At 40.4% G+C, this 26,159-nt stretch overlaps 1 protein-coding gene across 4 annotated transcripts in view; it reads right to left on the bottom strand.

Moving 5' to 3' along the window:
• Positions 1–26,159, bottom strand: part of MAP3K20 (mitogen-activated protein kinase kinase kinase 20) — a 257,081-nt gene that overhangs the window by 119,314 nt on the left and 111,608 nt on the right. For all 4 annotated transcript variants that reach the window (XM_077448019.1, XM_077448021.1, XM_077448022.1 and 1 more), the window contains exons 5-8: positions 15,031–15,096; positions 7,689–7,717; positions 7,463–7,600; positions 1,983–2,069 (exon numbers count right to left, since the gene is read on the bottom strand). In XM_077448019.1, the coding sequence (XP_077304145.1) occupies positions 1,983–2,069; positions 7,463–7,600; positions 7,689–7,717; positions 15,031–15,096 (320 nt within the window). The remainder of the gene's footprint in view (positions 1–1,982; positions 2,070–7,462; positions 7,601–7,688; positions 7,718–15,030; positions 15,097–26,159) is intronic.

Here is a 26,159-nt window from a genome sequence, read left to right as displayed (position 1 = left end):
ACAACCTGTATAAGAAGGCTATCTTTTTGCTTTGCTACTGTATCTCTGGAGCAAGACAGGGAACAAAACCATTCCCTATCCCAGACAAAATAATAAAAGATTTTGGCTATACATACATTTTATTGTCAACAATTATGTTATGTGCTTTCAATACACTTTCCATCACATGACTGGTAAAGTCACTGGCAGTTTTTTTTTTTTTAATGCAGATTCTGAATTTTTCACAGATTATGAAAAGAACAGAATTGTCCAGATTGCTCACAAACTTCTTTCAGAGTAATGAGATTTTTGTCTCTTTTTTTGAAGACAGGGACATTGTATTACAGATAGCTACTAAAAACTATTAGCAACAATAAACACTAGAACAGATAGTACTTGCTATGTACTGAACATCAAAGACCCCCACCCCTCAACAACCTGAAAAAAAATCCATGCTTCCAAGAGATCTAAGGGGAAGCTCTGAAATGAAGGGAAGTTCTACTGATTTCTATAATTCAATCACGTACAAACAAAAATGCTGTTTTTTACTTTTCTTGTATGTGATCAAGTATTCTTTTCAAAATGAAATTTTACTTCATTTACTAAGCTCTTGCGCAAGTGCACTTGCAGTGCACAGTATATTTTCCATTAGTACATCAACCCCTAAGCCTCTACAACATATCCTGTGGAGGATTCCAACCCTTAATAAAAGTACCTTGAAATAAATTTTAAACTGGTCAAATGAGAGATAATACATTTCAGGGAACTATGTATACCAACCAGAACAAGATTGATCACTGAATGTATAAGGAATATACCATTACATGGAGCCGTGAAATGGAGGCTTTGTTTTAGAATTTAACTTTAGCCAAATTATTTTTGCTTGAAGTAGGATTGTGTATGATGTAAAAATATTTACACCTAATTTTTCTAATAGTTATGGCATTTGATTATTGGCATGATATTTTCAGTATAGAAGGCCCTTTGTTTTATGTTTTTGGCCTCATACAGTTAATAAGAACCCCAATGTCTTGAATTGGGATTAATGGAAAGGAAAGCATTATCTTATCATGTCCTACCTTTATTTGTAAATTTTTATATAGTTCATTTAAATATGTCATCTTTTATTTTAGATGTGGTCTTGTGCATAAATTAGGATGACATACTATGGCTGTTCAATTTAAAAAAGTAATTTTGTTCTTATTTTATTAACATTATTTTTGTTACAAATGCTCCAATTAAATTAGGATGGTTATTTTTAACTCACAATTTAAAATCAGATTGTTCACAGTGATCCTGGTGCTAAGCATGAATTTCAGGAAACAGACATGTAAGCACAGTTAAAAGGCGAACTATTCCCTAGTACAGTACGTGTTTACTCCACTGTAGACTTTATTCAATGGCAAAAGCTTTGAGGAGGAACCTTAAAGCTCAGCACTGCCAATACGTGTTATGAGCATATCTTTAATGTGGAGTCAAACATGCTGCGGGAAGCTAAACTGTAATTTTCTTTATTTTTTTCTTCTTTTATTTTTGAAACTCTTATCTAAAGTGACAGCTTCTTGTAGTACAACGTCTCCTGCTGGGAGAGTTAAGTTGAAGTATCTGAACGTCTTTCACTGAAATATCAACTCCTGGCCAGTAAAAAGATGCCCAAAATCACGGGAGATGGAGTTAAACGGGTCCCCTACCTTGGACGCAATGACTCCTTTCATCACGAAGAACAAACCCCCAGGTTACCCTATTGAGGCTGAGAAACTAGTACAGTAGTTCTACAATTTTTGATCTGTGGCATCACGATGTGAAGCCTCAACAATTAGATGTAAAGGGTCCATTCATGAGGAATAACATTAGTTTGACCCTTTGTGTTAGCTCCTACTGGTAATCTTTCCATAAGCGTTGAACTTACTTTCAATTTGAAAAAGATGAAAAAGTCTTTTGCAAACCCCCAATACTGTTTTCATATCTATCAACTGTATCTGAGCAGAAAAAAGTAGCCTTACCTCGTTTTTTTCTACCACGAGCCAAGCCACTTGCAATCCTTCAAGTCCTTTAAACGGAACCTCCCTTGTTAGCATTTCCCACAAAACCTAGAAACAGCACAAATATTATCTGACAAACGAGATTTTAAAGCTTGTATAAATATTTGATCTTTAAAATTCACAGCGCGTGCCCATTCATAGTGACAACATTTTATGTGCTAAATCTTTTCAGCTTATGTTGCCTTAATCAAAAAAAGTTTTAGAGTAGTATACACACTTTTTTATTACAAAAAAGACTGTACAATGCTTTAAATATATTGCATGATATATATATAAAACATATTTATAACATTTGACTGTAAAATATAATATATATATATATATATATTACACATACACACACACACACACACACATATACATATTTACAAGTATGCATATAAATGTACTCAAACAAGGAGCATCATTTAATAACCTTTTCATAACCAAACACACATTTTAACTGGTGGTGATGATATGAAAAAACAAACAAAAAACAAAACAAAAAGATAAACTAGCAGTTGCCAACACTTATAATGATCTGCTTGTTCTGTATACAATATGGTGGAATAGAACAAAGCAATAGATTTGAGAAATGTAATGGGTATCTTAGAATACAATGATAATTCTGGTGACATATCAGCTGTTAAGTTGGTTTAAATCTTTTTTGTAAGGACATCATTAAAAATAATTATTTTCTACAACTTGCAGAACTTTGTCTTTTACAAATTGCCTTCAGAGAACTAAGAGTCTTCCTGGGTATCTGTAAAAGTTTTAGATTTCCTATAATTATAGGAAATAAAGGAAATTCGTTATTTCAATCACATATAAAAAACACTAAAGCGAACAAATAGCCATTATAAGAAAAAAATATTCTGCAGTGTCGTAAAACATCATAATTATATCAGCATCAGTGTTCATGCTCAGCAAACTGTATAGCTGTCAGAGAATGCATCAATATCTTTAGAAATATGAAAAAAATAAAAATTAATATTAGTTAGAAATCTTACCATAAAGTGTTTTTGTTGATAATTTTTTAAAGACAAATGGCATCTAAAATGTAAGGTTCTTTTTTTATTTATTTTTTTATTATTTTTTATAAATATGTTTAATTTTATTGAAAATGTCAAGGTAATGTTCTGTGACAGCACTTGAGGAACATTGGCCTTCCACACAGTTGTAGCCCACTGCATAATATTAATTTCCAACTTTTTAATCCTACCTCTCCTAGGTCCTCTTCAGCGCTACTAATCAACTAATCTCCGGTCTTACCATCTTCATTCTTCCTCCTTGTTTTCCTTCAATAACCTTCTTGGGGATATTTTTTCTCCTCCTTATCACATGACCAAGCTATCCAAGATACGGAATTTTTTTTATCTGCTGCTGCGTTTGGAGTTGCAAAGCTGGTCCATAATTCTTTATTTGTCCCCTTGTTTCATTTTTCAATAAAAGCCATCATGAAAAAACCCTCCTTAAACCTTTCTTTACACCTGTCTTAGTCAGTCCACTTCTGCTTTTGTTATTATCCAGGTATCTCCTCTGCCTATGTAAAAATTTTGAGAATAGTTCTTTAAATCTGAATTTTAAATTCCAGTGGCAAAATCCTTGATCTATTAAATAATGACACCCTTTTTCTTTTTATTCCCTGGGACACATCATTGTCTCCATTTATTGTGGAGCCCAGGAGACAGGATGATTCTACACTTTCATTTTTTTTCTGCAACACACATTTTTTCATATGTTACTCCTGTTTGTTGTGATCGTGTCCTTAGCCTTCCCGAAACTTGCCTTTACTCCAGCTTTCCCAAGTTCTTGAATTTGTTCATCTTCTCACTGTGTTTTTACGAATGTCATTTTTTATTAGGTATGCTTGGTAATTACATGTTTTGTCACAGAATGCTAAGTAGGCCATTCTACTGCATCCAAGCTCATTTTTAAATTCAATTTAATTTAAAAGCTAAATTTGCATATGCCCACAGTTGTTTGATGTCTAATACCAAGAATGGAAATAACATGAATCAGTAGCAACGAAGATATTCTAAGATCAAAGCAATAGGTCATGAAACTTGCTCTGGCCCAAAAGTATAATGCTCTGACCAACATAACAAAGCAACCGTGAAATATCTACGACTCTCCTAAATACTGGCAGAGGAACATTATTTTGTAAATACTTTTTTCATTTTGTGGATTTGCATAGGAAACTTCCTTGGGGTGGAGGCGATTTCCTTTCATTGTTATCTTCTAAATAAACCCTAAATTTACCTCCCACACGGTTTTTATTTTTCATTCTTTGGCTTCTCATTTACTCTATTTTATTATCCCTTTATATTCCTTGGGTTTATGATTTTTGTTTTTGGCCTAAGCTTAAAGGTTAGGTAATGAACTTTCTATCCTAGTATGAAAAAAAAAAAAGACAACTCTTCCAGATGTTATTGGAAATATCTTCCTTTTTCTTTTTCACAAGGCATATTTATAACTGCAAGGAAATATGTAAATGTATTACAATTTTTGTATAACAGATACTGTAGAGTTCTGTTACTTTTCTTAACTTATGTAACATTTATGTTGGAATACACTTTTTGTCACTGATGCCAAGACAAATGGAAATTTATTGATGACATTATGCCAAGTGTGTCATCTGATGCACTGTTTTTGTGCAAAGTTAAACACGAATAAAAACAAATTTAAAAAGAAAATATCTCCATGTCAGTACTCCACTGATTGCCAATTCCTTTGTCAGGGTTCTCTGTATACACAGTACAAAAGACGGATGCCAAAAAAGTCAATGTATAGTAGTCTATGAAGTGTTATTGTAGGACTCGCCAAACATGAGGATAAAATGCATAGCAGCCTGTTTGCGTAATAAATTGTATAGGTGACAACAAGAGGCTGGTCTCAAGCACTGTGAAGCTACATTTTTTTTTTAATATTTTACAATGCTGTATGCATGCTTTCCCTTCAGTGTCTTTAAAAATAAAGTCTAGGTATTCTTAGTAAGTGCACATTTTGAGCTCTTATTTTAGCGTTTACCCAATTTCTAAAATGATGTTCATATTTTTAAATGCTTACTCTACTCTGTTAAGATATTGAATGTAACAACTGTAGAGATTGAATAAAAATACATCAGCTATACTAGGGGTGCATTTTTTTCAATTAGGTGGCTGACTCAGCAACTTGCATTATGATAAGCAGTATTAAAGGACACTCATTAGTGTATACTGCAATACGTGACAAGCAAATATGGGTGCCTCTTTGTATATGTATATAAACTATACACAAACACAATGTTTTTTAAAAGAAGAAGAGGGGCTAACCCTTGAAACGCGTAATCTATGCCCCAGTGGATGGATGCAGCTACAGCATTGGGACTGGACTATTTTACATGCACTTTTTCTTGTACTTTTGTGAATACATTGGGTTTTGGTTTAATAATAAAATGTCTTATGATAATGCAATGGGTGGTTGAGCCTTTTGTTTGTTTCAGTTTTCCCCAGATCTGAATTGGGCAGCAATGCCGGTGTGGAGTCGAGGTTGCCAGTGGCGGTGGTCTATATCTCTGTTTAACAAGACTGAAGATGGGCCTACACGTTGAACTCTTAGCTTTAAGGGCCTCATTCAGCCATAGCGCTGACAAGATTGTATGTTTCTGTTTAACCCATCTTACTAATTGGTAATCCTATTTTATGTCAAATTTCAACCATCTTTTTCTGGGCTGCCAAGATCGTACAATTGTTGAAAGTGCATACATGTATTGATATTACTATTCACAGAATATTTTAGATGCAATGTATTGTAAAAATATGGCTAACTGTCCCCCATATTTCCTGAATCCACACTGGTAGTCAACTAATTCTTATGCCCGAAAAACCTATATGACTGCAGTCTATACATACTGTCTCATTCAATTTTTACATAGGTACAAAAATTACTTTTATTCAGTCCTACATCCTTTTACATTTTCCCTCAAAACACAAGTTCTAGGATACATTTTTGTTGTTAAATTTCCTCCTGGGGTTTTTTTTTTTAAAGCTGGTTTTACTGCAATACTTACCTGCAATCCAGGGCTTAACCACACAGTATCTTTTCTTCGCCACAACATGTCATTAGACTTCTCAGTGCCACACAAATCAGAAGGCATGGGAAGACTGATTGTAGGGCATCAAGGCCTGCTCCCTGAGCAGGACTTTCTGCACTCTCTGTATCTGTGCAGAGAGTTCTGATTTAATTATGTCAATGCCAAGCTCTGCATTACCCACAATCTGTTACACCTGCTTCTTAAAATTTCCCATAAACTATCTATGCTCTTTTAAGTTTTTTTTCTGTATATTTACAGACTGCTCTGTTGCCAATCATAAATTATTATTATTATACATGATTTATATAGCGCCAACAGTTTACGCAGTGCTTTACAATGTATAGGGGAGACAACACAATTACAGTACAGTTCAATACAAAAGGAACAGGAGGGCCCTGCTCGTAGAGCTTACATTCTAAAAGGGAGGAGGTGGTACAAAAGGTAACAGCTGCAGAGAATGATTTTATGGGGGTGCCTCGTGGACAGTTAGGTGGTTGTGGGATAGGCTTCCCTGAATAAATGAGTTTTCAGGGATCTCCTAAAGGTGGACAGGGTAGGGACTGATCGGATATACTGGGGCAGGGAGTTCCAGAGGATGGGAGAGGCTCTGGGGAAGTCTTGAAGGCGAGCATGGGAGGAGGTAACAAGGGAGCTAGAGAGCAGGAGGTCCTGGGAGGAGCGGAGGGGACGATTTTGGCGATATCTGCAAATGAGGTTGGTGATGTAGATGGGGCGATGTTGTGAATGGCCTTGTATGTTATGGTTAGCATTTTTAATTTTACACGGTGGGGTAAGGGGAGCCAGTGAAGAGATTGGCAAAGAGGAGCAGCAGTCATGGATCGGTTAGTGAGGTGTATTCGTCTAGCAGCAGAATTCATAATAGACTGAAGGGGGATAGCCTGCTTAAGGGTAGGCCATTAAGGAGAGAGTTGCAGTAGTCAAGGCGGAAAATAATCAAGGAGTGAATAAGTTGCTTTGTCGTGTCATTAGTCAGGAAGAGTCAAACTCTGGAGATGTTGCAGAGGTTAAGGTGGCAGTATTTAGCCAGTGATTGGATATGGGGGCTGAAGGAGAGGTCAGAGTCTAGGATTACGCCCAGGACCCTGGCATGTGATGGTGCGGTAAAAGGAAAAAATAGTAGTTAATATAAAGTACAACATTTTTTAATCCATTGAAAAAAAAATGTGTTCAGTTGGCTAAAAGTTAATGTAGTACTCCTAATTATTCAGGTATTTGTACGCAAGTAATGGATTTCAGGTGTTAGGTTGTAGAAAATATTACAAAAATTCACTGATCAATAAATAATATCTTTGAGCCAGTGTAATATTCTGAGGAGCAAGAGGAATGCAAACATCTTCTGACCAGGCAACTTAAAAAATGTACTTACCACCCCATATGAGTATGTATCACATGTCTCAGACACAGGAAGACTTTGAATAACTTCTGGAGCCATCCATGGAAAAGTCCCTACAAGGGACATATGTGTAGTATGGGAATGGAACCTCGAGGCACCAAAATCACATATCTAGAGAAAACAATGACATATTTTAGACAACAAGAACTTGTTGGGATGGAAGTTATCAAAGTTCTATTGTAAATAAGAAAATCCTTACCTTTAATATTCCATCCACAGTAATAACAACTAGAAAAAAGAAGACAGGACAATCTGTAAATATAGCACATAAACTACTACTACGTAATTCAGCCCCTACTGAAAAGGGAGCTCTGTCACATCTAAAAAAAAAGTTGCCTGCAAAAGAAAACTGTTAGTACTAGCCTCCCTGGCTGATGGTGAGTCTGCAGTTCATTCCCTTCAAGAGCCAAGACCTGCAGCAGAACTTTACACCTAACACACTACTGGGTGTATTGGTTGCCTGCCACCATGATGTACAAAGTAGGTAATCCTGCCACCCCCCATGTCACTACTGTGTCCTGTGGTGATGTAGGGCAGATAGAACCACCAGCTCATGCTAAGGGATGAGTTATACCTGGAAGTGTTAAATACTAAAGAATTGGTTGGTGGCCATGGCTCTGCAAAAGTTAGAACTCGTCATACTTTAGAGAGATTAGAACTAGAAGTCTTCTTTACCAGGCAGCTTTTGGAGACATTTTTCAAGTGAAAAAATATCAACACAAACAAGAAAATAGCTCTTCATTCCACATAGTTATAATGCAGTTTGTGACTTATCTAAAACTCCCCTAAAAGACAATGATGTTTAGTAGACAAACTGCACTTCTCTTTAAATCTATAAAACCCTAGTAATATTCAAATTGTGAAACTCAAGTATTAATAATTTCCAGAAAATTAATAATAGCTGAAGTTAAGTTATATGTGGTTTGAGGTTTCAAATTTAAAGTGGTGTTCCAGTGGAATTTTTTATTTTTTTTAAAAAGTCAGCAACTACATACGCTGTAGCTGCTGACTTTTAATAAGGACAATTACCTGTCTAGGGCACCCACAATGTCGGTCCCACTGTGGCCGATATGTCCCTCATATTGCGTCAAGGCACCGCCATCCTCACTAAGGCAAACAGGCAGGGGAGCCTTGCGGCTTCACTGCCTGTTTCCTACTGCGTATGCATGAGTCACGCAGTGCTTTGTGAATGGGGCGTGCTGTGTTCTGGGACACACACACAGCGCGCCCCATTCCCCAAAAAACAACGTGAGGGAAGACTGAAGATCACCGCTGAGTAGGAAGAGGCAGATTAGGAAGACTGCCTAGCAACAGGGGTTTCTGGCAATGAAATTTTTTTTTCCAAATGTTTTTTTTTTTTTTAAAGAATATTAATGCTTTTTTTTTTTTAGGATGGTCCTCCACTTTAAGTTTGATTATGCCTTAACTGTAAGCAAAGGAACCCTTGTGACAATCTAGATAGAGGTGTTTTAACAAGTGTTATGATTATCAGAAGTGATGCGTATAACACAAAAAGGTTTTCCAACATTCTGGAAAAATACTTTTGGGATGAATAACCAGTTTTTCCTTTAACTACTAAAAAATACATGCATCATTGACAGCCATTGGCCAAATTGGGAAGATTTTGGAAAGTCTAGCAGCACCTGACTCCTATGGAGATATTATCTATTATTATTTAACCCAAGGATAAAATTACTCTGGTGCCTTGGGGAAACTTTGAGGTCACATTCTAAATTCCTTACCAAAGTCGTGCAGTTTTTGGTTATGTCAGGTTTCAGCAGCAAGGATGGCCAGATCTGCGTGGCTACACTGAGGAAACTAGGACCAGACTGTGTATGCTTTAAGTGAGGTTTATTTACAGTGAAACAAAATCCATCCAAACAAAAAATATAAGTGAACCAAAAACCCAGTGAGAGAATACCCGAATAACTAACAAACAGAAGCCTAAGCAACAAATAACTACCCTATTTATCAGTGTATAATGCAGACTTTTTCCCCTGAAAATAGTGGGCAAACAGTGCATGCGTGTTATACGCCAATATTTTTTTTTATCAACGGGGGCAGGGATCGGGCGGGCTGCTCTGGGTGCCACACATTGGGGGGGGGGGGGGGGGTGTCAGGGCATCAGCTCATACATTGATCCTCCTGTCTCACTGTCATTGTAAAACGAAGCCCCTAGATATCTCTGTTATTTCCTCCTCCCGCTCCTCCGAGTGTAGCTTTAGATTGAAGGAGGACACTGGCAGTACTGCCCAGGAGACTGGGGGTCTCCTGGGAGTGTAGATGGCTGTACAATTAAAGGGGCTGTGTAATGTAAAGGGGGTTGCATTTTGTGCAGGGGTCTTTGGAAAGTTTTTTTCCCTGAAACTTTCCTCTTAAAATTAGGGTGCGTGTTATACGATGATAAATAAGGTATATACAAAATGGGGATCACAGAAAAGCAGGGAAAAACTGAGGTGTAGGGAGTAGATGGGAAGGGAGAACAAAAACGTGGATCAAGAACAAGGGAGAGCAGATATAAGGCAGCAGGATATAGGGCAGAAGCAAGAACAGGATCACAGCTAGCAGTATCTGGCAGCAAGAAAAACACTGGAGCAAGAGGTACTCAGTAGGGGAGGACCTAAATACCCTCCCAGCCGCCATCATTAGGTGAAAACAGATTACTGGGGTCTCCTAGCTGCTAGGAGACACCTGCTGGTGGACACTGGAATTACAACCCTATGCTCTTCTATAAAAAGTCAATATTTATTAAAGAGGTGCACAAACATAAAAAAAACACACACATCACAGATTTCAGCGGTTCCTAAATCATGCCAAGTCTTCTATTGGTACCTACATTAACTGCATTTCAAAATGTATTTCATTAAGCTTTTAAATAAGGACCTAAGTGTGTGAAATTTTGTTTTTGGATGTGACCCGAGTTCAGCTTCAATAAGGGGTTGCAAACAGCACTAACAATATACACAGTATGATAATACTAGCCATGCACTTATGAATGTATTTTAGGAAACCTCTCCAGACTTTTCTGGTACTAGCTTTAGACATGTGTAATGAAAGCACCAATTATTTTCACTGTTAAAAATAGTATCTATACAATTAAAATTGCAAAATCCTATATAATGTATGGATTTTGGAAGCTTAATGGTGGAGCAATCTCCCCTACCAGTTATTGTCTTTCAGACAGCTGCAGTGCCTGGAGCGGTCTTAACACCTGAACAGTGACTGCATCTGATGGGATTCAGTCACTGTTCGGTCAACAGTTTTCCATCCGGGTTTTCCAATTTTCAAAGTTTGTCAAGGCGGGTGGTCCTGATAGCTGGTATCGGCTAAAAATTTTGAGTGGTGTATGACCAGCTTAACTCCATTTACTAATTAATGAAAGATAATAGCCGATTGGGTTGCTTGGACCTACAAGTAGTTTACATATTCGCCTTCACTTATTTATTAAAGGCCAGAGAACAAAGATACAGTGCAGCCGGAAAGTATTCACAGTGCATCATTTTTTCCACTTTATGTTACAGCCTTTTTCCAAAATGGATTAAGTTCGTTATTTTCCTCAAAATTCTATAAACAATACCCCATAAGGACAATGTGAAAGAAGTTTGCTTGAAATCTTTACAAATTTATTAAAAAAAAACAAAAAAAAAATGACAGTTAGGTCCATACAGTATACATTTGGACACAGGCAAAATTTTCATACTTTTGGCTCTGTATACCACCAGAATAAAATTAAAATGAAACAATCCAAAATTTATTTGATTTCATTCAAGGGGTTGAATGTAAATATCAAGTACACATTTTAGGAACTTCAACCATTCAGCTTTAATTCAAGAAGTTAAACATACATTTAAAGTACAAATTTTAGGAACTTCAACCATTTTTATATACAGATCCCCCATTTCCAGGGGCTCAAATATAATTGGACAAATTAATATAATCATAAATAAAATGTTCATTTTAATCCTTTACTGGCAATGACTGCCTGAAGTCTGGATTCCGTGGACATTACCAAAGACTGGGTTTCCTCCTTTCTGAGGCTTTGCCAGGCTCTAACTGCAGCTGCCTTCAGTTGGTCTTTGTTTGTGGGTCTTTCTGCCTTTAGTTCTGCCTTCAGCAAGTGAAATGCATGCTCAATTGGGTTGAGAGCAGGTGACTGACTCGGCCATCGCAGAATATTACACTTTTTTTTCCTTCAAAAGCTCCTGGGTTGCTTTTGCAGCGTGTTTTGGCGTATTGGCCATCTGTACTGTGAAGTGCCGCCCAATCAACTTTGCTGCAATTAGCTGAATTTGGGCTGACAGTATATCTCTAAACACTGCAGAACTCATCCGACTGCTTCTGTCAAATCATCAATAAAGACCAATGACCCAGTGCCACTGGAAGTCATGCATGCCCATTCCATCGCACTGCCTCCACCACGTTTTTCAGATGGCGTTGTGTGCTTTGGATCATAAGTTCCAAGCCTCCTCCACACTTTTTTCTTCCCGTTATTCTGGTACAGATTAATCTTAGTTTCTTCCGTCCAAAGAATGCTTTTCCAAAACTGGTCTGCCTTTATTAGATGTTTTTTTCAAAGTCTAACCTGGCTTTTCTATTCTTCAGGCTTATAAATGGTTTGTATCTTGTGGTGAACCCTCCGTATTTTTCTTGTGAAGTCTTCTCTTGATCATAGACTTTGGCAATGATATGCTCACCTCCTGGAGAGTGTCCTTCACTTGTATGGATGTTGTGAATGGGTGTTTACCATATAAAGAGGATCCTGCGATCATCCACCACTGTTGTCTTCCGTGAACGTTCAGGCATTTTTATGTTGCCGTTTTCTTTCCTCAGAATGTACCAAGCTGTTGATATGGCCACTCCTAATGTTGCTGCTATCTCTCTGATGGATTTGTTTTGTTTTTGAATCCTTACAATGGCCTGTTTCACTTGCATGGACAACTCCTTTGAATGCATGATGTAGGTTGACAGCGATAGATTCCAAATGCAAATACCACACTTAGAATCAACTCCAGACCTTTTACCTGCTTAATTGATGAAGAAATAACAAAGGAGTAGCCCATACCTGGCCACAAAACAGCTTTTGATTAAAATTGTCCAATTACTTTTGGTCCTTTGAAAAAGGAGGGGGGGGGGTGTCTAGTCTTAAGAGCTGTTACTCCTAAACCCTTCCTCCGACTTGAATGTACAATCAAGTTAAACCCGAGTGTGTGCACTTTTAGCCCATATCTATTATAGAACTAAAGCTTGAATATGTTTCAGTAAAAATACCTGTCACAAAAAAAAAAAAAATTTGTACCTGTGTCCAAATATATATGGGTATAAGTATTCACAGCCTTTACTCAATACTTGTTGAAGCCCCTTTAGTATCAATTACAGCCTCAAGTCTTTATGACGCTACAAGCTTGGCACACCTATTTTTGGGCAGGTTCGCCCATTCTTCTTTGCAGGACCTCTCTAGCTCCATATTGTTGCATGGGGCATGTCGGTGCACAGCTATTTTCAGATCTGTTCAGAGATGTTCAATCGGGTTCAAGTCTTGGTTCTGGCTGGGCCATTCACAGAGTTATCTCGTAGCCACTTCTTTGTTAACCTGTCCTGTTGAAAGATGAATCTTTGTCCCAGTCTGAAGTCCAGAGTGATCTGCAGTAGGTTTTCCTCATGGATGTCTCTACACATTGCTGCATTCATCTTTCCCTTGCTCTTGACCAGTCTCCCAGTTCCTGCCACTGAAAAATATCCCCACAGCATGATGCTGCCAACACCATGCTTCACTGTATGGATGATATTTGCCAGATGATGAACAGTGCCTGGTTTCATCCAGACATGACGCTTGCCATTCAGGCCAAAGAGTTCAGGCTTTGTTTCATCAGACCAGAGAATTTCGTTTCTTATGGTCCTTAAGGTGCATTTTGGCAAACTCTAGGCAGGCTGTCATGTGCATTTTACTGAGGAGTGGCTTCTGTATGGCCACTCGACCATACAGGCCTGATTGGTGGAGTACTACAGAGATGGTTGTTCTTCTGGAAGGTTCTCCTCTCTCAACAGAGAAACGTGGGAGCTCTGTCAGAGCAACCATAAGGTTCTTTGTCACCTCCCTGACAAAGGCCCTTCTCCCCCGATCCCTCAGTTCGGACGGGCGACCGCTCTAGGAGTCCTGGTGATTCCACAATTTCTTCCATTTATGGATTCTGGAGGCCACTGTGCTCATTGGGACCTTCAGTGCTGTAGAACACTTTCTATACCCTTCCCCAGATCTGTGACTCAATACAATCCTGTCTCAGAGGTCTACAGACAATTCCTTGGTTTTCATGGCTTGGTTTGTGCTCTGACCTGCACTGTTAACTGTGGGACCTTATATAGACAGGTGTCTGCCTTTCCAAATCTTGTCCAATCATCTTAATTTACCCCAGGTGGATTCCAAGTTGTAGAAACATCTCAAGGATGATCAGTGGAAACAGGATGCACCTGAGATCAATATTAAATGTCATGGCTGTTAACCTGATTTATTTATATTTAAGATTTATTATCGTAAAGATATGAGATGGGTTAAATGAGAGTTCTTTGACCAAGAGTGAAAGCTTTAAATATAATAACATTTATTAGAGTATTGGTAAAGTCTAGCTAATAATACAAACATCTATCTATAGTCATATCTAGGAAGAAAATATTAGGTTGAAATAAAATATTTACATGAAGGAATAGAGAGTATATTCCTTAAAACAGTAATCTACAAACATATTTAGTTACAAGCATACCTTTCCCATAATTACCCATTCTTACAGTACCAAAGTTCCATTCTTATGGCTGGTCTCCCAGAAAGAGAGCCATCCCCTCCCCTCTGCTCTGAGTATAACCCTTCATGCTGATGCCCCATAGGTTGGCCTAGCTTGGATCATGATTGGAGGGCTTACTACATATGTCAGCCCCCTTTCATGCAAATCGTTGTGACTATTCTGGGCAGGAGATTTAATTGAATATCCCCAGGAAGTTAGGTATTGATTATGGGTTGGGCTCCCTTCATTGCATATCCCAGCATGGGATCCTTTGAAGTGAGTAAGTCTTAAACAATGGAATTGGCTCTCCATTGTTTGTATAGACAAGCCTCGGCACCGCATTGTCTGCTCTTAACAAGTGCTTCGATGAAGCCCTTTTGCCCGGCTTTCATAGATGCACGCTAAATGAAATAGATTCATAATTACAATATTTTACAGCTATTAATGGAGATTTCACATAAACCCATAAGGCAACATTGCAAAAGCTGTGAATGCTTAAGAACATGGGATTTTTTTTTGTTTTTTATTTTAAATACATTGGCAACGATTTCAAACAAACTTCCTTCACATTGTCATTATGGGATATTATTTGTAGAATTTTGAGGAAAATAATGAATGTAATCAATTTTGGAATAAGGCTGTAACATAAAATGTGGAAAAAGTGAAGTGCTGTGAATACTTTCCAGATGCACTGTAACTGTGAAACATGGAACATTACCACAGTGCATTGAATTCCCTAAATATATTTTATATACCATATTTATTTACCATTTCTAGACTTGAGATCACGATGTATTACACGGATTGGGGCCTCCATGTGTAAGTAGTGCATTCCTGTTAATAAAAAGAAAAGCAAAGTGTGAATCCAAAGTGTTTTTACTTCTGCATGAGCATACTCTATCCTAAAAAAAATACATTCATTTTGAAAATTAAGAGATACCGTATATACTCGAGTATAAGCCGAGATTTTCAGCCTCTTTTTTGAGGCTGAAAGTGCCCCCCTCGGCTTATACTCGAGTCATCGCTGTCTGCCCGCTCGATCAGCGTGTCGAGCAGACAGACAGCGGCCATTCTATTCAAAAGCCGCGCCTCCGGCTCCGCCTTCGCCTGTGATAGGCGGAACACTGAATTTCCCAGCAGCCTGTGTTCCGCCTATCACGGACATCGTATCATCCTCGTACTACGGACGAGGATGATACGACGTCTGTGATAGGCGGAACACAGGCTGCTGGGAAATTCAGTGTTCCGCCTATCACAGGCGAAGGCGGCGGCGCAGCTTTTGAATTTTACAATGGCCGCCGACGAAGAGGGCACGGGACGGAGGCAAGGCAAGGCACGGCACGGCACGGCACGGGACGGGACGGGACGGGGGCAAGGCAAGGCACGACACGGGACGGATGCAAGGAGGCAAGGCACGGCACGGGACGGAGGCAAGGCACGGGACGGAGGCTCGGGACAAAGGTAGGCTGGACACACACACACACACACACACACACACACACACAAACACACACATGGATGGAGACACACACAGGGATGGATGGATGGATGGATGGAGACACACACACACAGGGATGGATGGATGGATGGATGGAGACACACACACACAGGGATGGATGGATGGATGGATGGAGACACACACACACAGGGATGGATGGATGGATGGACACACACACACACACAGGGATGGATGGACGGACACACAGGGATGGACGGACACACAGGGATGGACGGACACACAGGGATGGACGGACACACACACAGGGATGGACAGGCATGTCTCACCCTCGGCTTATACACGAGTCAATAAGTTTGCCAGTTTTTTTGGGGGTAAATTGGGGGCCTCGGCTTATATTCGGGTCGGCCTATACTCGAGTATATACGGTATATGTTATCAATTAAACTGACACCACTTGAACATTGTTTTTTATTATACAAATAAACCTACCAACCAGTTTAGGCTGGGTTCACACTGGATGCCGATGCGGTTCCCAGCAGGGGTCCTGTGTGTCCTCGTTCACCATTTCAGGTCCGATTTCAGCCCAAATTTTAAGCTGAATTTGGACCTGAAATGGACCAAAAGATGCACAGGGTTCCTGAGCAAATTCCCACCAGAGCCGCATTGGAGATATATGAACCAGCTCCATAGAGAGCCGGTCACATTCTCCTGCTATTGCGACTTGGATGCGAGGATTCCACATGCAATTTGCAATAGTGTGAACCCGGCCTTAAAGAGTAAGTATAAACTATCATGAATACATTTAAAATGTAAGTGTGTCCAGCATTAGTGCAAACAAAAAGAAAACACTCATATCAAAGTAAGTCTTAGATCCAGAGATACAGGTAGCTAAAATGCTATGCAAATCGCCACTTTTCTTGATTAAGTTGAGCTCCCCTTCCTGCTCCATGTGTCAGTGGTACTTCAATATGAAAACCTACCTTGTTGACCAACATGGAAGTTTGACTGAATGTGGGCCAGCGACTTACGCTGAGAGACAGCAATAGTCGAGCAGTCTTTGTGTAGCACTACTAAACAGGAAGCAGAACTTAGATATGTAATGAGCAAAAATGACTGTGCCATGCCCATATAAACTTACAAACTACAACACAGAAAAAAGGTACCTACTAAGTAAAGGGCTATTTAGAAAAAATTCAAAGTGATAAGTCTTTATTCATAAATAACTTCAAAAAATAATCAGCAATGGCAGCATCTATATTTCTTTCCTGACAGATTAAATTTACAGCCCAACTCTAGGCATTTTATTTAAATAGTCCACCAATAGGGTTTTGCAACATAAAAAGCAGATCTGGCTGCAATAGTCACCCCATCTCTGCAGGTGTCCTTAGCAATAATTCCTTTACACCATCCATAGACTTTCATTGAGTGTCATTTAACGTGTAAAATGGAGGCCCTGTTAGTGCAAGGCATTATGGACACACTACTGGTGGATGAGTCATCATCGAATTCGACATTAATTTTGTAATGATGCAAACATCATTGTGTCAGTGCCACTCTCTGCACCAAAAGGGACTATTAGGAGAAGATCTGAAGAGGAAGAGGACCCTGCACGTCAGCCTGAAAATGATTTCTTCAGGGGGCTGGTCAAGAGGAGCACTGTGAAGGCAGAGGTGCATCCATGGAGTTGAGTTTGAAAGATAATGTAGGTGGCCACTGATATTATTCATTACAGAATTGATATTTTGATCTAGAATAACTTAGAACTCCTAGGACTTCAAAAGCATCGAAACTAACACGCAAAACAGGTTCCTGCATACCCAGGGGTGTATTTACCGAAAGGCAAACAAGGTGTTTGCCTGGGGCAGCATTTTTTAGGGTGCAGGCATCACCCCGGTATTATTTTTTTTAGAGCCAGCAGTGGGCTCTCTTGTAATAGCAATCAGAGCAGCTTACTAGCTGCACGATTGCTAATAAAAGTAGCAGGAGGGGGCTTCCCATCCCCCCTCCTGCTGCCTTCCGCAGCTCTACCGCCCCACAAGGAGACTGACATGCTGGATAGCCAAGCAAAGCCGGGACTGGCTTTGCTTTGCTGTTCCTAAGAGTAAACCGGAAGGGATGGCATGACATCACTTCCGGTATATGGGATCCAACCGATGCAGGTTTTGAAAAATCTAAAGCATTCAAAAACACAGATCTTGGTGTTTTGAATGCTTTTAAGGCCAGAGGAGGGATTTGCGGTCTTATAAACAATATTACAAATAGTTTAAATAAATAAGAACAATCATGGAATCCACTTTGCATAAGTTGCAAATAGTAACCTAAGCTCAGATATATCAACATGAAAAATTTATGGTACAAAGAGGTGTCTCAAAGGAGCAAAAATGGAGGATCAATCACAGAGTATCTAATTAAGAAATAGCTTTATTAGTTTACAAATATAGAGCCCCCCTAAGGACACCCTGCAATAAAAACACATACAGAAAAAATAACAACGTTGTCACAATATGGTGCCAATCTGAGGGCCCCACACAGACACGAACCAGCTAAAGAAAGGAAGGAATGGTGCTGCTGTAGATAAATGTAGATACTTAGTCCTGTATGGTCAGAGATAATAGACTACATATGTTGCATGTCCATGTAGTGGGTTTGTGCAATTATAGTATAGACAGATTGCCTTAACAGGTAAGTCACACATATAGGGCTATATTGGGAGTCCGTAGCCTATATTGTGGTGATCAATCAGCTTGTAGTGATTTCAGCAGGCTGATCACTGAATGGAAAGCAGATAATTCGGGCATATAAGGATGGATTGATTATGAAGCATATTATATATGCATGTATTGACTTCACAGTTCCTTGACCGAACATAACACATCAAGTCAAACAGTGCTCAGTTCAAGAATAGGTTCAGTGAATGTGAGCAGGGTTCAGAGGGGAAGGAGGAGGGGAGAAAGAGAAGGATTTTATTTGCCCTAGGGCTCTCACCAGTCCAAGGATGATGGGTGCAGTAGCCATGGTACATGGAGCCCGTTCCCCTCTGAGAACAGCCTGCAGATGAATGCTAGATCAGCGTGTAGGTGAACGCAGGAAAGGTCCATCAGCATGTTACAGTGGCAGTCTGTTGTGGAGTGTCAATGCTCAAAAGCTTCCAAACATGTGTCAGGTATGCTGGCTATGGTGGCCCATAAATAGGTGCAAAGCAGGCTTGTCCAGTCCGTCCAAGCAGAAGTGGCGGTGTGATGTTTTCTCGTGCACTTGCTGGAACGCATAGTGTAGCATGGGGTAGAGATGGAGCGGCCTACGTCAACGCGTTTCACTCATGTGACCGTGTGCTTCATCAGTACGTGAGCTATCTCCATCTTTTTAAAGTGATGAGCATCCAATCAGTATCAATTGCGTCAGGATTTAATTTTAGAGCCATCTTGTGGTGACAAGTATTATATTATATTGCAGTGATTAAAAAGAACAGGACAAAGGATAAAAAGGATGAGTGTGGAAACAGTCTTTATACTGAAAAACATGGAATTAAATTATATAACCATAACACATCTGCATGAGATAAAGGTATGATTTTTGATCAAAAATAGATGGCCAGCTGAAGACAGTTCGGCTCAGTACAATTAGAGAGACCCAGTCATTTAAATGGCGATTTGAATAATGAGGCAGATTATTATTAAAAATAATTAAAAAAATTATTGTTGAGAAATTATTATGGCTCAAGGAAAACTTTAAGGCTTCATTCATTATTCAGTCCTTCAGGCTGTAAAGTATCTAGCCTGAATATCCAAGACTTTTCTTTCCTCCACAGGACTGTGCCAAAGTCACCTCTATGTTCTGTTAGCATGGCATAAAACTCCTTAACCCTCAGACCAGTAGGATTCCCACCATGACATTGTACAAAATGTTGGGCCACGGGAATGTCTGCTTTCTGCTTTATACTCTTTCGGTGTTCACCTAACACGATACGGAGTTGGCGTTGCGTTTTAACGATGTCGAATTTTTTGCATGGGCCCCCCCGAAATATAGAGAACCCGCATTGTAGCACAGTTGATAAACCGTTTAATCTTGTACTCATGCCTTCTTTCAGAGTCGGTGAAGACCCTTGAGCATTCAACATGAATACACATCCCACAGTGGCCACAGGGGTACATTCCTTTCAGTCTGGGCCGATCAGTGAGCCAGTTTTTATTTTGTGAGCGGGTAAATTCAGATTGGACCAATGTGTCGTATAAATTTCTTTCTCGTCTTGCCACCATATGGGTGTCAGAAACCATGAATCAGACAGAGACAGAAGTACAATTAAATCACACTTGTTTATTAAATAAAAAGGTAGAGAAAGCGTAGTCAAAACATAGCCAGAGTCCAGTAACCAGAGTCCAGAGTTCAATAACCAGATCGGGTAATCAGCCAGGCCAGAAGTCAGGGATCCAAGTAGAGCAACAGCAAGCAGGATAAGGAGCCAGAAGGGATGTCAGCAATCCAGTCTTGAACAGAACCGCAGGAGATGGTTTCTTGTGATGTGTCAGGATATGCCAATGATCCTGCATGATCTTGCCAATCTGATCCCACTGTGTACTGTACTGTGTTATTAATCTTACAGGTCCCTCTGGTACATCAATTGTCCTATCTCGGACATAATGGGGATAGTCTTTATCCCTAAAGTGTTGATAGAGTAAGTTAGATTCATAGCGGTAGTCCTCCTCTGTATCCTGAGGAACTGTAACACCAGGATCCCATGAACAAGTGGTTAAGGGTAATGGCTGTCAGCTGAAAGTAGAGTGTTGGCTGCTGTCTTTTTCCTATAAGTTTTTGGTACCAATTTACCCCTATCAAGTTAAATAGAGAGGTCAAGGAAGGAAATCTCATGGGAATCCATCACATAAGTTAGATTTATGTTCCGAGTTTTGGCACGTTCGTCCATAAATTCCAGCAGTTCGATTCTAGAGCCCTCCCATACCATCACGATGTCATAGATGTACCTGGTAGCCAGCTGCAAACATGGCCAAGGCACATCGATGAGGCATAGACCACTTCCTCCTCCCACCATTCAAGATGGAGGCAGGCATAGGCCGGTGCCCAGGGTGCCCCCATGGAGGTACCACGTAGCTGTTGATAACTGTGTCCCAGAAATTGGAGGAAATTATATTTTAATGCCAATTCAAGGAGCTCAATGACAAACCCATTTTGAGCCCCCATAGTGGGAAATGTTTCTTCCAAGAAATGGTAAACGGTGGAGATACCCCATTCGCGTGGTATAGATGTATATATTGCTTCTACATCAATCCCAACAAGGACTTCCCCTGGAAAGATCAATTGTTCAATTTTAATTACATCTCCGGTGTCACACACATACAAAGGTAATGAGCTGACCAGATCCTAAAGGGAATCTATATATCTGCCAACATATGGGCCCGACTGCAGAGACAATTGGCCTTCACGTTTGGTCCTCGTGGTTTTTATGGATCTTTAGAATGATGTAGAAGGTCAGGATATTGTAGTCATCCACTTTTAGATGGTTCAGGTCTTCTTTGGTAAGTAGGTCAGCCTCAAATGCCCACTGGAGTCTATCATTGATAAGTCTAACTAATGATGGAAAAGGGTTATTACAAATAGCATTGTAAGATTAATTCCCCCCCCCCTTCCCAAACAGTTAAAGTGGTTGTAAAGGCTGAGGGTTTTTCACCTTCATGCATTCGATGGACACTGATATTCTGCACTGATGGCCAAAGAACAGGTTGAACTGATGGACACTGGTAGGGCTGCATTCCATAAGTATTAAAAACAAAAATTATTGGCGCACAAATGAATAAAACCTTTTGTAGAGAACGCTTTGTCCAAATGTTAAGTTAATTGTTGTCTCGAGGAGGACCTGTAAAAAGTCTCAATGTGCAGCTGCTAGACCACTTTGGACTTGGTGGAAGAAAGCAGAAATTGAACCATCAAAAGGACAGCGCATCATTCCATAAGCACTGGTGAGGCGGCATTCCACGATGATTTTACACACAAACAAAAACCACAAACACACACAGAAATCATCACAAACACAGAAACCATGACACCCAAACAATAGAAATGACTTTCTCTTGACAGGGGTACACCGTAAAAAGGTAACACTGCCATATACCATATAACAAGTTTTTAATGCAGACAGCAATTTCCTATAAGTAAGATATAGAGATATAGAGCACAGTAGCAAGAACTGGTTCATTTTTTGGTGTCTGAGAGAAAATAAATGATAGAGAAAGGAGAAAATAGCTCTTATACACCACTCACTTTTTTTCCAGGAAAGAGAGGAAGAACAAATCTTTCATATGTTTATTTTAGAGAAAGTCACATTGAGGTTAAGAGCTGATTTATTGGCATGTAGCTAGACTATAAAAACAGGAGCTGCTTCCCTGCTTTTAGGCCTCATGCACACTGGAGGTTAAAATAACGTTATATACAGTTAGCTTTGCAGTGGACTTTTCAATGTTTAACGTTTTTGCAATGGCGTTTTTGCGGGTTTTAGCGCTTTTCCTCGTTATCAGGTTTTTTTTTTTCAATGGATCACAAACGTCAAAAAAATGCTGGTGAGCTGCGTTTATCAGCGTTTTTTGACGTCGGAGCGTTTTACAGCTGAAATCAGCTGAAAATTTTCTCTCAGAACCCACTAGTTTTTTTTTTTTTTAAAGCCAAAAAACTCACCAGCCAAAAACTGCTGATAACAGCTTGTGTGTGCATGGACACATAGGATAACATTATGGGGAGTTTATTGACTGTAGAAAAAAACATCTGAAGTGAAAACCAGCTGCTGTAAAAATGTCCAAAAATGTCCAGTGTGCACAAGGCCTAAGTGTTGACTACAAATAGCTCACCAGGGCTGCCGCTACACGCACTATATTGCTCGCACTTGCAGAGCTGCAGCGAAGCGATGCAAGCAGGACATGCAGCCATGCGGGGGAGGCAGCCTATAACACTCCTCCGTCATTAAATCAGGTGAAGCTGTCCCTCAAAGTTCTCCAATATCTCCAGAGGTAGCTGGAGTTGGTGAGTGGAGCTGGGGTTGGGGCTGCCTCTTCCACTCCTCCCACAGACTCCTTAACTCTGGCTGAACCCACGGCTGAAGGAGGAGAAAGAGGCGAGGACACAGCAGTCCTGGATATCTTCATCTCTGCAGCTATGCTGTAAGTTACTGCACACTGACTACATAGAATTCTAACCTGCCCCACCTTAACCTGCCAATATACCACCCTAACATTCCCTATACCACCCCAAACTGCCCTATATCACCCTAGCCTGCCACTATACCACCCTAGCCTGTCACTATACCACCCTACATGACCCTAACCTGCCACTATACCACTCTATACTATCATTTAAAGGGGCCGGTTTGGGGTGCGCTTCGTGACCGTGCACTGCCTGCAGGGCGCTGGCCAGGATAGACAAGGGTGATGACACCATGTTTTACCGCATCAGGTGATACCAACCCTAGTGATGGCACTGCATGTAAGGGGGGGTTTAATGGGTTTGAAAAAGATGGTGGGGGTCAACAGTAACAGCTGGAAGTCTCTTAGCAATGTCCGAGCAACAAAGCAGGACAGGATGATGCCATCCTTGGGGAGTCTTTCAATCAGGCTTCAGGGGGTACATAAATGGCCTACACCTATGTATAGCAAAAGGGCATTATTCAACTTTGGTAAAACCTTCACAATTTGTTTTTATCTAAAGACACCTCTTACTTGCATAAGCATTGTTTAGGTGAAGTTTGCCTTTAAAACGACACCTGACCCCTAAAACCTAATGTTGGCCTGGCTTTAGCAATGTTAACCCCCATGAAATAAATAAACCTGCGCTACTGACTACTCTCACCCTGCTGATATACAGCTGCTATCAATGAACTATATAAATATACTTAAAGTGGTTGTAAACCCTTACAAACCACTTTGACCTACATGTAAGCCTAGATTAAGGCTTACCTGTAGGTCCAAGAAATATCTTCTAAACCTATACGGTTTAGGAGATATTTACAAAAAGACAGCCACCTCTGTCTACGGCGCATGCGCACTGCCGTCGAGGGTTGGCTCCCGAGCGCATGCGCGGGAGTGACGTCATCGCTGCTCTGGCGAATCACAGCGCTGGAGCAGCAAGACTCAGAAGTCACTCCGGGATCCATGGCAGCAGTGGACATGAAGACGGAGGACCGCTTCGGGGGCTTCGTTCTCAGGTAAGTTATTCATAATGAGCTAGTATGCTATGCATACTAGCTCATTATGCCTTTGCCTTGCAGGTTGCTTTTTTTTCCTATGGGTTTACAACCACTTAAAAATTGGAAAAGCAAACATGTTAGAGCGCTAAAATATATGATAGGATACATACATATCAAGAAATAAATAACTAAAAATGAAGAGTGTTCAATACATGTAAACAACATATCAAATGAATATCAATTCATTATTGCGTCAACTAAAAAAAAAATCATGTGGATAAAAAAAATGAATAAAGCACCACATATATAAATACCAGTTCATCCCATAAATGTGCTTTCAAAAAATGTTTGTCTAAATACATTTCTGTGCATAAATATTATATCATCTCTATATGTAAACATTTTAATAAAATCCAGCACTTTCTTAAACAAAAAAAAAAAATCGCAATAAAAATAAAATGTCCCATACTCAAATGTGCATCAATTAAAGCGCATACAAAAATATTCCAAATATCAATGTGCCTTCAATTATACAACCAATCTTCTATCTTCAACCGCTGTGCCACCACTGTGTTCACCGACGACTAACCAGAAAAATAACTGTCACCAGCCTTGTTAAACTTTTGTCCCTTGATCCATTCTGCTCCAGCCTTACAAAGAATTACTCCCCTTTGACATGGAATTGTTCTCTGCTCTCATACCAATGTCCCAGTGGAGAACCCCAATAAAAAAAGCTGAGAAATGCTTCCATCGCCTCTTTTTATTTATTGCTCCTACATCTTTGAAATGTAATTGCTGACACAAAGGAATAACCAGACTCAGAAACAAATTTAAGCCATGCTGGCACCAGCCACAATGTCCTGGCTGTGAGCTCGGAGACTATATGGGATGATGTCACGTCCAATAGACCACGCCCAATGCGTTTCATCTAAATTACTTCTTCAGGGCAATGGATTTGTAGTCCAATATCATCGAGAATATCCCTGTATTTAGCATCATCCATCTTTCCTTCAACTCTGACCAGTTTCCCAGTCCCGGCTGCTGAAAAACATGTATCACTGTGGGGATGGTGTTCTTTGGGTTATGTGATGTGTTGGGTTTGTGCCAGACATAGCGTTTTCTTTGATGGCCAAAAAGTTAAATTTTAGTCTCATCGGACCAGAGCGCCTTCTTCCATAAATTTTGGGAGTCTCCCACATACCTTTTTGAAAACTGAAAATGGCACATTGTTTTTTTTGCTGAAAGTAATGGCTTTCTTCTGACCACTCTGCCATAAAGCCCAACTCTATGGAGCATACGGCTTATTGTCGTCCTATGTACAGATATTCCACAGTCTCTGCTGTGAAACTCTGCAGCTCCTCCAGGGTTACCTTAGGTCTCTGTGCTGCCTCTATGATTAATGCCCTCCTTGCCTGGTCCGTGAGTTTTGGTGTATGGCCGTCTCTTGGCAGGTTTGCTGTTGTGCCATGTTCTTTCCATTTGGTTATGACAGATTTGATAGTGCTCCTAGGGATCATCAAAGATTTGGATTTTTTTATACCCTAACCCTGACTTGTGCTTCTCAACAACATTGTCCCTTACTTGTTTGGAGAGTTCCTTGGTCTTCATGGCAGTGTTTGGTTAGTGGTGCCTCTTGCTTAAGTGTTGCAGCCGCTGGGGCCTTTCAAAAGGGTGTGTATATGTAATAACAGATCATATGAAACTTATGCCGCATACACACGATCAAACAATCCGGTGGAAAAGTCCGGCAAACTCAAGTCCGCCGGACAATCCGCCCGTGTGTAGCCTCTGGCGGACTTTTTTTTACCGAAAAGTACGGCGGACTTAGAAAGTAGTTTTGCACGCCAATCTTACCGCCGGACTTGCATTTCTGCGGACAATCCGGCCGTGCGTGTGCCAGTCCGCCGTACTTTTGAAATGAACGGACTTTTCCCGCCCGGAGAAAAGTCTGCTCATTTTGAGCGCGTCTCCAGGTAGCCGGGGTCAGCGAAGGAGGCGTCGCAGGCCCCATCACCTGGTATGGACTTAAAGGGGAATCCCTACGCCGAAAAATCGGCGTGGGGGTCCCCCCTAGGTCCACATCAGACCTTTGTCCGAGCACGCTACCCGGCCGGCCAGGAAAGGGGGGACGAGGGAGCGCCCCCCCCCCCTTCCTGAGCCGTACCAGGCCACGTGCCCTCAACATGGGGGGGTGCCTTGGGGAAGTGGGGGCCGCGCGGCCCCCCCACCCCAAAGCACCTTGTCCCCATGTTG

The sequence above is a fragment of the Lithobates pipiens genome, unplaced genomic scaffold (assembly GCF_037356315.1).
Source record: "Lithobates pipiens isolate NorthernLeopardFrog02 unplaced genomic scaffold, aLitPip1_a1.2 Scaffold_22, whole genome shotgun sequence".
Lineage (NCBI taxonomy): Eukaryota > Metazoa > Chordata > Amphibia > Anura > Ranidae > Lithobates > Lithobates pipiens.
The sequence above is the reverse complement of the archived record's forward strand: the minus strand, read 5'-3'. Positions and strand labels throughout refer to the sequence as shown.